Source organism: Euprymna scolopes, chromosome 1 (assembly GCF_053919585.1).
Source record: "Euprymna scolopes isolate OS-2025 chromosome 1, ASM5391958v1, whole genome shotgun sequence".
In the NCBI taxonomy this organism is placed as follows: Eukaryota; Metazoa; Mollusca; class Cephalopoda; order Sepiida; family Sepiolidae; genus Euprymna; species Euprymna scolopes.
Genome location: NC_136482.1, coordinates 147,156,136 through 147,172,130, shown reverse-complemented (window position 1 = coordinate 147,172,130; position 15,995 = coordinate 147,156,136). Strand labels below are relative to the sequence as shown.

The following is a 15,995-nucleotide window of genomic DNA, read 5'->3' as shown; positions in this document are numbered from 1 at the left end:
AAAAAAAACAGATTTATAGAGGGTATTCTAAATGGGGATTTGTACAGCAAGACGAAATAATTAATGAATTTTATTTTAAATGTAGTTTTACAGTTATAGAAATGAGAAAGAAATTTATATATTTACATTAAATTGAGAGAAAATGAAATAATACTAATAACAACAATAATAAACTCCCTTAAAAAAGTGTAAACTCCCGCCCTCCCTCACTTCTACCCCCCCCCCCCCTCTGACTGCTGTAGTTTTTCTCTTTTGGCAAGTGTCACGTGGTTTTGTTTGTCGATTTCAAGGTTAACATGGCGGCTGCGGTGGCAAATATCTCCCGTTCGGGCCTCTACGAAGTATATTTCCGACAGCAATGGTGCTGGGTGTACGTTTCATTGACCGAGGAATCCCTGGTGCTCACCTTGGACGAAAATCCGGACGTCTCTGCCAGTGCGGTGAGCAATGGTGTAGTAGATGAAAAATCGTCGGGTATCGGCCTACTCAACGATGAATTACCTTCGCAACAGCACCACCAACCAATGCTGCGTAATGTCGTCGCCGGGGCGGTCTCCTCCTCCTCACCGGGCGGCGGATCGTCCGGTCTTCCTCCGCATTTACCGGACGGAATCACCGGACAGAAGCGTGTGGTCAAGGTGGTCAAGGAAGAGGCTAACGGCCTCGGCATTAGCATCAAAGGTGGCAAGGAGAATAAGATGCCGATTTTGATAAGTAAAATCTTCAAGAGCATGGCCGCCGATAAGACGGAAAAGTTATATGTTGGCGATGCGATTTTATCCGTAAATGGCGAGGATCTTCGCGATGCGACCCACGACGAAGCCGTCAAAGCCCTGAAAAAAGCGGGCAAAGAAGTCACCTTAGAAGGTAAGAAAAGCTTTTTGAAATTCAAAACGAATCGAACACAATTCTTGATACAAGTATAAAAACGATGCTTCTACAGAATTTGAACCGAACCAAACAGACTTTTGCCGAACTGAATCGGAACTGTTTAACCCTTCAAACTGATTATTTAGTAAATAATATTTACCAGATAAGTTCCGATTAAAAAACAGTTCGGTTGAAATTCTGTAGACGTGCATGCTTCCCCACCCTTCCCCCTCCAACAAAAAATATAGTGGAGAAGGTGATTCTATAGAATCACTCCCGTCTACAATCTGGGGGGGGGCGGGGGGGTTGTTATTGATTTTATAGGATTTTCGACTAGCCTAACCCTTAATAATCCGAAATAGAAGAAAAAAGTGGTTATGCACTTATTGTTACGGTACTATATTTTTAGAATAGTATTTTCAAGTTTTACCATGTACAATTTTATTTTAATTGGAGGTGAAAATACAGAATAATTACAAAACACCTTCCCCTCCCCATGTTAAAAATGGTTTTCTGAATAATAACGTTATTATTTCAGTACAGTAACATTAGTGCATAAGTACCGGAAAAAAATACCGGTTTAAAGACAAGTGATTTTATAAACATATGTTTTTATTGTTTATTGAACAACAACAACAACAACATTAAAAGCGTATGTTTTTTTTTTTTTTTTTTTTTTTTTTTTTTTTTTTTTTTTTTTTTTTAAGATGGCTTTTTTGGCAATCAGGAGAACAAACAAATAAACGAAAGTGTTTCTTTCTCATGCTTTATTATTTTTTATGAGAAATTCAAATTCAATAATTAAAAAAAAAAAAAAAAGAAAAAAGTTAATCAAAATACATTTCTTTCGTTCATCGAATTCTGCGTGTGATCCGTCGACGCGCGGGCACCGAGCGGCCCGAACGATTGTAATTCTTGTTGCTTGCTGATAATTCATTTGAATCATCGCTGTAAATATTTTGCTTTTATTTCAATTCTTACTCAAAATAAAAATCTTGTGCAGTGAAACCGATAATATATTTTAAAACAAAATAATTTAATTTTTTTTTTCAATTTATTTTTGCGCAGAAAAGGAATTGAAACGAATTTATTTTGATTTTAAACAAATATGAAAAAAAAGCACCCGCTTTTAAATCTGGTAATTTGAAAGAATCACTCTCATCTTCAGTCGGGTGGTTTATTTATTTATTTCGGGTGCCCGAAAATTTCTTAACCCTAAAAAAAAAAAAAAACAACCCACACAATTAGTGACTGGAATAGTTCTATAACATTGCATGCAGTTATTACGCTTCAGTTTTTTATTTATTTATATGTAATAAATTCGATGTGGATTATATTTCTTTTTCTGAATTAAAACTATCCAATCTTCAAGAAAAAAAAGGCAAAAGGATTAATTCGATTAAAAACGTTTCGATTTAATAAAAGAAAAATGAAATGAAATTTTAAACTTTTGTTTTCGTATTTGCAGGTGTAAAGTAACGCAAATCTTTCTTGATTATTATTTTCGTAAATTATTTCATGGCAATATTGAATGTACAAAAACACTAAAAAAAAAAAAATAGAAAAATTGTACTTGTGCAGTTTAACATTTCCGATCAAATTTAGAAAAACATTCTTAACATGAAGAGTTGGGGGCTTTAATCTTACGAAACTCTTCTAAAAGGATTCTTTGATTGGGATGCTAAACTGCACTAGTACCAAAAAATGAAATAATTTTTTTTTTTCGTAATTGTTGGTCGGGCATAAAAAAATTAAATGTTATTTTTGTTCAATTTGTGTTGTTTTACTTAAACTACATTACTTTAAAGTTGAAATCGACGTTCTTTAGAAAATCTGAAGAAAATAAAATGAAGTTTTTAATAAATTCGGAATTTAATGATTTCCAATTGGATGATAATGTTTTCGACTACACAATTGTTTACATAAATTTTTGACACACAATTCTATTATTATTATTATTATTATTATTATTATTATTATTATATTAATTATTATTATTCCATTTTATATTTGAATTGATGTGTGTAGCTCGTTGGCCGTGATATGATCCTAAACTATATCCGATGTTGAGGCCCCAGCTTGCGGGCTTTTGGGAGTGTGGGTGGAGCCACCCTTTAATTGCCACTGCTCCCAGGTCCACTCTGACCCGGAGTGGTAGTACCTGTTAGGGCCCTAACTATTGGTTAAATAGAAACTGACTTTAAAAAAAAAATATACTCTATTAAAATTTTTTATTCAAAATCACTGGATTCCGCATTAAATAATCTGAAAAGTGTTGATATGCCGAAAAACAAAAACAAAAACAGACTAATCGAGCGACTTAGAAAAAAATGAAATTGATTTTTTTGTTCCGACAAATAATTTTGAAAAAATGACTAATATATATGTATATATATATATATATATATTTTTTTTTTTTCCGGTACTTCGCGAGGAATGTGGACCCTGCGTAAACGTTTTTTTTTTTTTTTTTTTTTTTTTTTTTTTTTTTTTCAATGGTTGCTCCCTGAAAGCGCACGCACAAAAGGTTTTCATTGATTTCTTTAACCATGAAAACTTTTTTGAAGGTACTATTTGAGGCAAAAAGCGTTATTTGAATATGTATGAAAAAATAAATGTAACAAAAATAAAGATATTTAGTGGGGAGAATAATAAAAATGAAATGAAAAAAAAAAAAAAAACAAGCAGAAAATAAAAGTATGAATCAAATTTACTCAAAGAAAAAAAAATGAAATAAATACACGTTCGATTAAATAAAGTATGAAGAGATTGAAAGAAAACGCATATCAGGGAACAGCCATTAAAAAAACCCAAAAAACATTTACGCAGGGTCCACGTCCCCGCAAAGTACTGTTTTTTTTTTTTTCTTATTTACCTTGTTAATCTAAAAAAAAAAAAAAAATTGTTTTAGATTTTGACGGAAGTTTTTCCTTTTAAAAGAAATCCTTATTTAAGCATGAGATAAAGAACACTCTCATATACAACAATATTGTCATCAAGAAATTATTTTTATTTTTTATTTTTTTTATCGTATTTAAAAAAAAAAATGAGGATACGGAGATTAGTTTCTGCTTTAATTAATTAAACATCTCTGTATTCATAAAATTATGAGATGAAGTCGCCTATTCGTAACTTTGATAAATACACATTGAATTAGGTATATTTATTTCGTGATTTAAAAATAAAATGATTGATAATTTTGCTTATTTAGATTGGCACTTACAGCGATAAACAAAAATGGAGAAAAATACTTTTGCCTACTACCTATTGTCACGGAATGAATGTTATATTTCAAAAATCATAAATATTAATAAAGTAGTTTTTTTTTTTTTTTTTTTTTTTAATTTATTTACGAAAAACAAATTTGCCGTTTTTGACCGATGTGACGACAGACGAGGCCATGTTTTTCTTGAACATAAGGGGAGCGAATTAGTGATTGTTTCAACTGTTTCCACGTGCATTAGGGTTGTCTGCCCTTGCCTACCTATTCGTTGATTTCATTTTTTAATCAGAAATTTTGTGAAATATTAAATGGTTCTTCTGCTCGGTTAATGTCGGCGCGTTGCCGCGTTACTTACGGAAAAACGGTTAATTAAACTGCAGAAGCGCCTGTTAAAAACTATACACCCACCTCCAAAAAAAAAAAAAAAAAGAACGAAAGACATAAACCGGCAGCCCCCCCCCCCTCTCCGTAAAAAAAAAGGTGTCCATAAAGTGGATGCGTTTCTTTATATCTTAGCAACTACTTGTTTCTGGGTATTTTAAACGTTAGTGGTAATTTTAAAGGATTAGTGCTTTCTCTTCTAGGTCTTTCCATCCTCCTCGATTATTTGGTGTGGGATCAATTGATACCGTCACTTTTTAGGTTAGTGAAGGGGAAGGGCGGGGGCTTACAATTATACTGTTTCAGTTATCTTGATCCCATATAGCTTTTTTTTTTTTTGTTTTACCTCTGTAGCAGTTTATATATGCACCTGTGGCTCACTTGTATTAGTCTTCGCATTCAAGGGGTTTCCTTAATATTTCAGTTTTTTTCCGTGATTGTAATTTGTCCTATATTCTCAGCTATTCTTTTGATTCCAATTTTTCCGATTCTTTTTTCAAAGTTTTCCGGAATTGTTCCTAGTGCTCTTACTATTATTTTGACTTCCATATCCCTTTTGGCTTTTTGGCTAGCTCTGTGTATTTGCTCCACTTATCAATCTCATTAATGTTCACCCTATGAGCTGCTGGAAAAGCTAAACCTATGATTTAGCAAGACCTTGTTAATTATGAGATCTGGCCCTCTTGCTTTGATGAGTTTATCTGTTTGTACGTCCATACGTCATAAGATTGTATGATTTTTGTTTTCAAGTACTGCTGCCAGTTTGTGCTTGTACCATTTGTCTAGATGTTCAAGATGCAATTGTTTGCATAGTTCCAGGTGAACAGCTTTCCCCCATTTGATCGTGTCTATTCTTATATTCTTTTTGGGCTAGTTTGCTGCATTTGCTTATGTGGTTTATTGTTTGTCCACAGTTTGCATAATATTATTATTATTATTATTATTATTATTATTATTATTATTATTATTATAATAATTGAATATTAATTTTAAACAAATGAAATTAGGATAAACTAGAAGAAATTTAAAAAAAAAAAAAAAAAACTTGAAAAAAAATAAGCATATCTATATTTTCAAGTATTGTTCTCTTAGCCATCTGTCATTTTTGTTTTTCCTTTTTTTTTCCTGTACTGATGTTTTCTTTTCTAAACTATCCAATTTGAAACGTTTTGTTTATTTTTAACTTCATCAATTGACATTTCTTTTTATATGAATATTAGTGTGAACACTGGTGAAACACAATGTATTTATTCACATAGTGTACTCTTGTTCATAATATTTGGTGCACAAATTCCTGGCTGCTTGGGTTCATAGTGTGGTATCTGTTCTGACCTCTGTCGAAGGAGGGAACCTCTTGACTGGGACAATTTTTAATTTTTGTCCCATCCAGAGTGCACTCTTTAAGGGTAGTGGTAACCCTCACTTAAAAACTGACCTTGTGTCTAACTTTGCCATTGTAGTGAGGCATAAAAATAAGGGCACAAAACTTAATTCATACAAACCCCATAAATGCTTTCAGAAAAAGAAAAAAATATTTTCATTTGAGTGTTGAATTTCTTATGGAAAATGAAAGCTAAAATGGTATTTTTATTTATTGCTAACCTGGGTACTCGACATTGCCCGAGTGTTTGGAGGTGTGTGTTGAGCAAAGAAAAAACAAAAAAAAAGTGGTAGTAAGCAGGCAAGCAGGCTCAAACCCGTACCACAAAGGAGGAAAAGAATGTGGAAAAAAAAGAAAAAGTGACGCCTTTGTCGCTGCATCCATCGCCAAACTGAAAATGGCGAAGGTTTAAATTAAGGCTAGTCAATCGAAAAGAGACGATGATTTTTGAAAATATCGGCACAAAAAGTGACCCCCTCCTTGTAGAAAAGTGCCCAGTTGAAGGTGAAGGAATTAATATTATTAAGTCAATTTTGTTATATTTGTTGTCCGAAGGGCGAACTTCAAAATGATACCGATCTCGTGAAAATCTGTCGGCTCTGTCAAAAGTTTTAAGCAGACATACAAACATACATATATACATTTAAACAGACAGGTGAGATTTATATTATAGAAGTTTTTTTTTTTTTTTTATTGGATAAGAATAGAAGTCTGCTTATCCTATTTCAAACGCAGAAGGAAAGATTTGTTGCAAAACTGCAGCTTCAACTTATTTTCCTGTGACACCTGATGAGATGCACGTTAAATGATCTCGTATGACACCCTTCAAGAAGCGAAAACCGTTCATTAAATATCATCTCACCCAAGTGAAACCCTCTTCTGAGGAGCACGGCACAACTGAACTGGAATACTTGACTTTTTACTTCTTTAAACTTTGAGTTTAAAGGCCCTAAAATCAATTTAGAAAAGTCACAACATAACAGGGTTGATCATTTTTTTTTTTTTTTTTTTTTTTAATACATTAATAATAAATTCAAATAATTGATATTGTGTCCCTTTGAAATATTACATTGATTTTCAAGCATTCAAATTGCCAATTAGAGAAAAAAAAAATTTTGTTTAAAAGCAAAAGTCAAGTATTATGGTTCAGTTATGCTAAAAACAAAAAACCAAACCAAACCAAAACACACACAAAAAAAGCAAAAGGACATGAATTTTCGGATGTGCTCCTGTCATATCAAAGACTAAGATAACATAAATTAGTAACTAGTCAACCACGAACTAATCATCTGTGATGGTTATCTTCAGAGGTTTGTTGGATCTGGAAATTCTGGAAATTAAAAAAACAAATACATAAAAAATAAATGAAAAAGTAGGGCATATCCCTACTTAGTTGCCTCTCCCACAACAGATACCAGGTCGGTTTTTAATGTGATGTGGGATAAATCAAGCTCTTCATAATGTAACAAAAATAATCTATCTATATATCTATAAAAGTGAACATGTCTGTGTGTGTCTGTGTGTCTACATTTCCCCACGAAATAACTCTGTCAATTTTCAGTCTGCAGACTCGAAATTTGATATATAGGGTACTGAGATTTGGGAAAATCTTTGATTAATTTTCAACCAGAAATTTGGTTGTTAAGAGGTCAAAGTTTAATGATTTGACCTTTGAGAACTCTACCAAACTCCTCCAACAATTTTGGGTCTAAACACTTGAAATTTTAGATATAGGTTCCTTGGACATGGATCTAACTTAATAACTTGAGTTGAGCCCAAAACAAATGTTAAGGGGTCATAATAGGGGTCAAAGTTTAAAAATAATTGGCCTCTGCGGTCTCTACCAAATTACTCAAACAATTTCTGGTCTAAACATTTGAAATTTTACATAAAGTGTATTCAGAGATAGGGCAAGCTTTTTAATCAGTTTGGGTCGAAAAATTGAGTTACTAATATATAAATGTCTGTTTGCATGTCTGCTTAAAACTTTTGACAGAGGTGACTGATTTTTATAAGATCAGTTTTGAAGTTCGACCTTTCAGATGACAAATATCGAAAAATTGGCTAAAAACATTAATATCTTCACCTTCAACTGGGCACTTTTCTACATGCAGGGTCGCTTTTTTCGCCGATATTTCCTAAAGTCATCTTTTCCTTTCGATTGTCTAGCCTTAATTAAAACCTACGTCCCTTCCAGTTCGGCAGTGGTTGTAACAGCAAAGACGTCAGATTTTTTTCCCGTTCTTTTCCTGCTTCGCGGTATGGGTTCGAGCCTGCCTTCCTACTACACCCCCTTTTTTTTTTTTTTTTTTTTTTTTTTTTTTGCTCCACACCCACATCCAAACACCTGGGCAACGCCAGGTACCCATGCTAGTTATAAAAATAACACTGATCAACAAATTTGTTTATATATTATTTAGTTGGAATTCATTATTGAGATGAGTATTATTTATTTTTATTGCGGACTATTATCCTCATCTTTTCTTAGTTATTGTTGTACAGACCCGACCATGGAAGATCAGATAATGAATAAACGTGGATTTATAAGACCAAAAAAATCCAACCTTGATCTCCCTTCGGGGCCCATGGCGCAGTGGATAGAGACCTTGAATCTCTACAGTTCCAGGTGAGAATTGTCTGAAGCTAGCAGTTTCAATCCTACCCCAAAGCCTGCCAGAGGCCTACTTGGCCAAAAACATGGTGAGACGACAGCAACTATGGATGGCAGTAATTGCTGAGAATGCAGTTAGGATATTCAGAGTTCCTATCCCGTCACGGTTACCACCTGATGAAGGCTAGAGTGATAGTTGGCCAAAACGTCATGAAACAACAACTAAGAAAAGATGAGGATAATGGTCCGCAATAAAAATAAATTTGTTGTCTGCATTTTTCAGCTGATTTAGGATGAATCTGATTTGCTGAATCCAAAAATCACATTGGTTTTGCTTAGTGACGTCAAGTTTTTCAATTATGGCCACCTGTCGTTTTTTTTTTTTTACGTTTTTGTTCACATGTACGCATATGCGGAGCATTTTAGGAGTTGATGGAAGTTAAAATGCTGTGTCGAAAAATTGCTTTGATTAGAAATGATTTTTTAATGACAAGAAGTATTCAGGTGCAGTAGTTCTGCGTGATTATGTTGAAAAGGGGTCAATTTAAAACTCCAAAATATTCCAAAAATTGGTGCTCAGCAATACATGACGAAGAACTGATCTGTGCGGGAGGAATTGGTGCCTTGCAAAGAAAGGAACATCGTCAGCGACCCTCTGGTGGACAGGCAGAATACTCTTTCCTCCGCTGCATATCAAGCTCGGCTTAATGAAGCAGTTCACCGAGGTTCTGAATAAGGATGGTGACTGCTTCACTTACTTGTGCCAGACTTTTCCAGGATTGACCATGGAGAAATTGAAAGCTAGTATCTTTGACGGTCCTCAGATCTGGCAGCTCATCAAGAGATCCAGAGTTTGAAAACTCGATGAATGATGTGTAACTGGAAGCGCGAAAGGCATTTGTTCTGGTAATGAAGAACTTTCTTGGCAACAATAAGGCCAGAAACTATGCAGAACTTGCAAACAACATACTGATTGCTTTCAGAAACCTGGTCTGCAATATGAGTCAAGATACACCAGCTATTTTCATATATGGACCTGTTTCCTGAGAACCTGGGTTCAATGAGTGATGAGCCGGAGGAGAGATTCTATCAGGACCTGAAAGATATGGAGATCAGGTATCAGGGTCGCTGGAATGCAGTCATGATGGGTGACTACTGTTGGAATCTGAAGAGAGATCTCCCTGCTGCTGATCATTCCAAGAGTTCAAAGAAACGGAATTTCATGCCCTAAAGTTTGAACAATGGTGAAGCAACATGCAATTTATGTGTACTTTATCAATGCCCACCATTCAGTTTACAGTAATCGATGCTTCTATCAGGTCATCAAGATATGTTGTTGGAAGACATTTTTTTTTCTCTTAAAACCCTGTTTAAGATGACGTGTTGACAAAAATCAGCTGATAATGCCACAAATGTAATCAATTTTGTCACAAGATCTAATTTTTTTGTCAAATAAATTTAGCATAAAAACCTGACCTGATGGTGAGAAATGGATACCATTTCCTGATACAGCATTGCAAAAATAGCCTTAATCAGTTGTAGGAATCTAGATATTTGCACAAATATGCGAAGCTGAAAACTGACATTTAAAAGATTATTTTTCATAAAATTTGTTCAAATTTTGCATTTTTTTTTTTTTTTTTTAATTCCTCAATGTCTTAGTCAGATTGTGTTAAAATTACAAAAAAATATCATCGAAAATAAAGGATCTTTTAAGTTCAAAACTCTTCAGTGACTTTTGTATATTAGATTAAAGTAAGAACACAAAAGTTAAGTATTATGGTTTAGTTATTCTCTTAAACAACAACAAAAAAATTAAAAAAAAAACATGAGGCAGGGCCACTTCAACAAAGAAAAAAATTTTTTATTTATGCGTTTTATCATTGTAAACATTTTCTAATGTTTAGAGAAACATGCCTTTTTGTTGGGAAGTAGGTAAAATAAATATTTTTGTTTGTATATTTACATTTCAGCCCCACCTCTATTTTTCTGTTTGTGTTTATTATACCTCTACCGTCATAAAGGGTAAGATATGACTGAATGATTTAATGTGGAATGTGGAGGGGGCCATCAACTGCTTTCAGTTATAAAAATTCTTGTCTCCCCCATCTCCTCTATTATCAAAATGACAAGGCAGATGAATATAGAGAACAAATATTTAATTTTTATTATTGAAATGTTTCAGTTTATTTGAAACCCAATGATTTATCTATACATACTAGCTTGGGTGCCTGGTGTTTCCCTGGGTGTTTGGAGGTGTGTGTTGAGCAAAAAAAAAAAAAAAAGAAAACTGGTAGTAGGCAGGCAGGCTTGAACCCATGACACAAAGGCCTGAAAAGAAAGTGAAAGAAAATCTGACGTCTTACTGCTACTCCATGACACGACAGGAAGTCTGAAGCATTCAAATTTAATGCAATCAATCAAAAACAAAAGATGACTTGCAGAAATGGCGTTGCTTTTAAAATTCCCACGAAAGCAAATTAGACACGAGGTTGTTTTTAATGTGGGGAAAACCAGCCCAGGAAATTCCACAACGGACTCTTTCATATGTAATATATTGATGTTGGCATTCTATGGATATTCAGTATAACTGAAGATGCCTTGATATTATTGTAGCTCTTTTTTTAAAACTACAAAAATATTTATCTAAGCTAGCAGGGGTAACTGGTTGTAAAATACGCTTAAATATATTTTAATTTATACAGATTCCGTGTATATGATAGGGTCAGATTTCTATCGATTCTTATATATTATCAAGTTGCGATTTCAAAAACTAACAAAATATATCCATATGATTTGGGTGCATCAGCTTGAATCGAAACTGAAACCAAAACTTGTGAAGAATTCTTGGTAAAATTATTTATTACAAGAAATGGAAGGTCATAAAAATTAAACAACAATTACTCAGAAAAAGAAAGATGTAAGTGTGACACACAAAATAACACACACTATTGTATTAATATATTTATATTTTGCTAATCTTTTTTCATACAACAAATTTTCTATGAGAATCTGACAAACAACTTTTAAACCCTTTTTTTTCTTCTGTTTTTTTCTTCTATTTCTGTCTGTATTTTTAGTCCAACAAAACAATGTTTTGTTGGGTATAGATTTAGCATTAGTAACTGTCAGTGTAAGCTGACACCAAAATTGTATGATTCAAGCAAGTTGTTGCTGGTGTTAACTGATCCAAGATCAAGTGTCTGGTTCAAGCAAGTTGTTGCTGGTGTTAACTGATCCAAGATCAAGTGTCTGGTTCAAGCAAGTTGTTGCTGGTGTTAACTGATCCAAGATCAAGTGTCTGGTTCAAGCAAGTTGTTGCTGGTGTTAACTGATCCAAGATCAAGTGTCTGGTTCAAGCAAGTTGTTGCTGGTGTTAACTGATCCAAGATCAAGTGTCTGGTTCAAGCAAGTTGTTGCTGGTGTTAACTGATCCAAGATCAAGTGTCTGGTTCAAGCAAGTTGTTGCTGGTGTTAACTGATCCAAGATCAAGTGTCTGCTTCAAGCAAGTTGTTGCTGGTGTTAACTGATCCAAGATCAAGTGTCTGGTTCAAGCAAGTTGTTGCTGGTGTTAACTGATCCAAGATCAAGTGTCTGGTTCAAGCAAGTTGTTGCTGGTGTTAACTGATCCAAGATCAAGTGTCTCCTTCAACCGAGTTGTTGTTAGCATATCCCATGTAGGTATACTACAGGTAGTGTGTTAATTAAACAACACATTTATTCCTGAATGAGTAAGAAGTGCTGAAAATTGAATGATTGCTGATTTGAGAGTATTTACCAAAAAGAATAATTTTTTTTTCGTTTTTGTATTTGAAGTAATTGACGGTCATGACATTATCAGTGCAACTGATATTCGTTCTCTGTTTGACATGCTAAAAATAATGTTTACTTGTTGCCCTTCTGAATAGTGTCGATGAGTTAGCTTTACCTGTAGTCATCTGGTATGTTGGAATCTCACAAGGTGTCTCAGCAGCAATCCATTCTGACAGAATTACATACATTAGTAAGCTGTTACTTTTCTATAACACCCCAAAATGCATGTTTCAGCCCCCCATTCCACCTCTGCTTCTTTGCTGCTCCCTTTCTATTTTTAGACTTACATTCCATGTCTTGTCGACATGTCTACTAAAATCGGTTTGAGTTCTTATTATCAAGTGAGCATTTCTTATTGGATTTAATTCTCTCTTTTTTTTAATTTTTTTTATTTCTATAAATAGTCATTTTAATAACAAAAGCAAAAAAAAAAAAAATCTGCATCATTTGCTGTAAGAATCTGAGTTTATATCGTTTTATGTAGATAAGTTTAATTTAAGATGGACATAAAAAAGGAGCCATTTTGCATTCATGCAAAATAAAGTAGTTGCATGTGAGCCAAGAAGTCGTCACTTGCAAAAGAAACAGTGAATGATGATAATAATGCATGGAGAGAAATCTTCGCTTGCAACATCTGTTTGAGCAATTCACCTTCCATTGTGCATTCTCACAATGAGATCAACGCATTTTTTTATTTTTACGCAACAGAAATGGATTTAGATGTGAATTAATAGCATTTGCTTTCTCGGTCATTTAGTCGGTCTGTACCCCTTAATTTTGAAATAGCATTTTCGTTCATCTGTCTGGTTTGATTTTAAAATAGCATTTTCACACTCCGAGCTAAACATTCAGATCTTATTTTAATGGAAAATGGCTCCACATAAAACATGAAGCCATTTGATGTAAGGAGCTAAAAAAAAAGAATAAATATTACTTCAAAGTCAAAAACTATCCAACAATAAGTGTTAGTTGGATAGATTTCAGCCTAGAAATTCTTTCCACTTTGTCAGAAACTTTGAATATGGAATGTAAGGATCAAAGGATAAAGTAAGGGAAGTGAGTTACAATGGGGCCAAAAGTAAACCCAAGGTCCACTTTCTGTTCTCTTTGAATTGAGAGATCCTCAGAATGAATTCTTTTCTTTTTTAAATATTTTCGTTTCTAAATTTTGGACATAAGAGTTGCTTATTTGTATTATTTGGATTCATCGGACTACTGTTCTCATCTTGAGTGCCATTTACAAATTCCCAAGTTCGACAGAAACATTTTGGAGTTTGACAAGATACACCTGAAGTAGGTCGGAGATTACATCGACTGAAGCATTGTGTAAATGACACTCAAGATGAGAACAGTAGTCTGATGAATCTAAATAATCCAATAAAATATTTTCTTTAGTAATATTTATTTTCTCATTGTCTTTTAAAGGCTAATGTTTTTATACTGTTTTTAATGTGAATTTAAAAAATGTGATTGGTCTAATGGATATGTTTGTGGACATCAACTGTACATAATTAAAATCCTATTGAATCTATTATTTTCGGTTATGCACTAAAATTATTGGGAAGCGTATTAATCTGTGATTCCCTTCTCCAGCTATTATTCAAATTGTGACTAATGTCTTAATTAATCATTGGCAATATTATTGAACATTTAATGACCAATGGAGCTTGATCTACCTTAAAACAAACCAAACAAGTAAGAAAAAATGTTTTCATCGCGATCTCGGTGTCTTTGTGGGAACAGAGTTCTCCACCAAGTGGACACACGAACCCAAATGGATGACCTTAAGGCAAACATGATTATCGCCCTTTTAACTCTGGCAATATTCTTTGCCACAAGGATGCGATACAGCCACTTTCACTTCCGGTTTTTGTTATTCATTCTCTTTCTTCAATGGACATCAAAGAGTGCAGATGTGACGATAAACACTCTCCGGTCTGACGAACTCTAGTCTGCCCAAGACCTCACCGTCGACCTCTCATCAAAGACTATAAACGCGAATAACGTTACTTATAATCTCTCACTGAACTCTTACTATTATTTATTTTGTACCTGCTGTAAATAAATTTATTTGGTGGTGTTTATTATACCGGCATATTTCGTGTTTTCATTTCATGGCATAGAGGACACGTGTAACAATAGAGGATCGGATCGCCAACTACACATCAAAAGGCGCCCCCACCCCCGTCCTCTACAACTTTTTCAAAATGACCATCGATTTATCTTTTAACAATGTTATGGAAGTTCACCAATTTTATAATCATGCTCAATGATTCAATTTTAAAAAATGATCTGATTACAAAAACAGATGGAAATAACAAATTAACATTTTTGGCCCCTCCCCTCCCAATTTATTGGAGAGGGATCTGTTTTCAGTGGTGTCCGTGCGTGCGTTCATTGCCAGATAAGCGTCCATTAGTTTTTCCTGAAATTTTGTCACAAATTGTATTTCATTAAATAGATGCGCACAGTAAAAAAAGCTTTTTTGCCAAAATTCCCGTTGCGTCCCCAGGGACTCAAAAGAGGTCAAAAATGCCCAAAATGGCCAAAAATGACATGTTTTTTTTTTTTGCCTTTTTATTTCTCGGACAACTGAAAAAGCCCCCCAAAAACTTGATTTAAGTCTTTATGTACTTGCCTTCCTACAAAGTTAGATAGAAAGTTGTTTTTTATAATTTTACTCTTGTCTATTTGTCCGTCTGCACTTTTCTCAATAACTATGCCTTGGAATTTTAAAAATTTTGCACAAACATTAAACATGATATGAGTAAAAAAGTAACAGAACAGATTTTCCAGGAAAACTCCGGGTGTCCCCTTAGGGGTGCCTTTCAAGTTTGGCTAAAATTGGCACTTTTGTGCTTATTAAAAAAATTGATGCCTTGGATTTTTATAAAACTTTCTGAAAAGTTGTAACTAACTGATTTCTATATAATTTTGTTTGTCTATACTTCACGATAACTTTTGGGTATGCCCCAGGGGCTCTTTTAGGGATAATATAAACACTCCATTTTTGGGACTATTTTACCATATTTTTCCAAAATTTTCTGTGTATGTCTATTTATTAGCAGTTTTGCATGGTGCTGAACTCAAATTGTTAAGGCCTTGGGGACTTTGCGGGGCTACATGGGGGAAATGATGGACTTAATCATTTCTTTTTTTGCATGGTGCAGAACTGAAATTTACTTATTTTAAGGCCTAAAACTGCACCGTTTGTTCATTTTTACCAGAATTTGATGTACCCTGGGAACTTTTGGGGCTAAATGGGGGAGGGGCAAATGCTGAACTTAGTCATTTTTTTGCCTTGTGCACTGACAGGGGACCATGCATGCTTCATTAATGTGGGGAAGTTTAACTCTCTCAAAAAGAGACACATTGGATTAGGAGAAAAATAAAAATTACCTCAGTCTATAAGGATTTCTGCTTCACTAACTGAGGGCAAGAACAGATATTACACTTTGATCTTAGCCTAAAACTTTAGATTTAGTAAAAAAAAAAACAAAAAAACAACCTGATTTTGATTCCCAACTCCTGCAAAAATGACTAACTCTAACTTCCATTCTGGAGGAAACTTGCTTTTTAGAGCTGCAATTTGAGCCGCATTTATCTCTCTAAAATTGGGAGGATTTAACACAAAATCCATTATCTAAACTTCACTCTACATTAATCGCTGGAAATGACTCTTTAATTGACTGAACTTTTACTCCAAATAAAATCC

General features: G+C 34.0%; 1 protein-coding gene across 1 annotated transcript in view; it reads left to right on the top strand.

Annotated features, from left to right (window-relative positions):
- The first annotated feature begins 236 nt into the window (after window positions 1-236).
- LOC145276437 (beta-1-syntrophin-like) overlaps window positions 237-15,995 on the top strand; it is a 99,632-nt gene continuing 83,873 nt past the window's right edge. Inside the window, exon 1 of the mRNA XM_080127741.1 lies at window positions 237-867. Coding sequence (XP_079983867.1) covers window positions 297-867 — 571 coding nt within the window. The 5' untranslated portion in view covers window positions 237-296. The remainder of the gene's footprint in view (window positions 868-15,995) is intronic.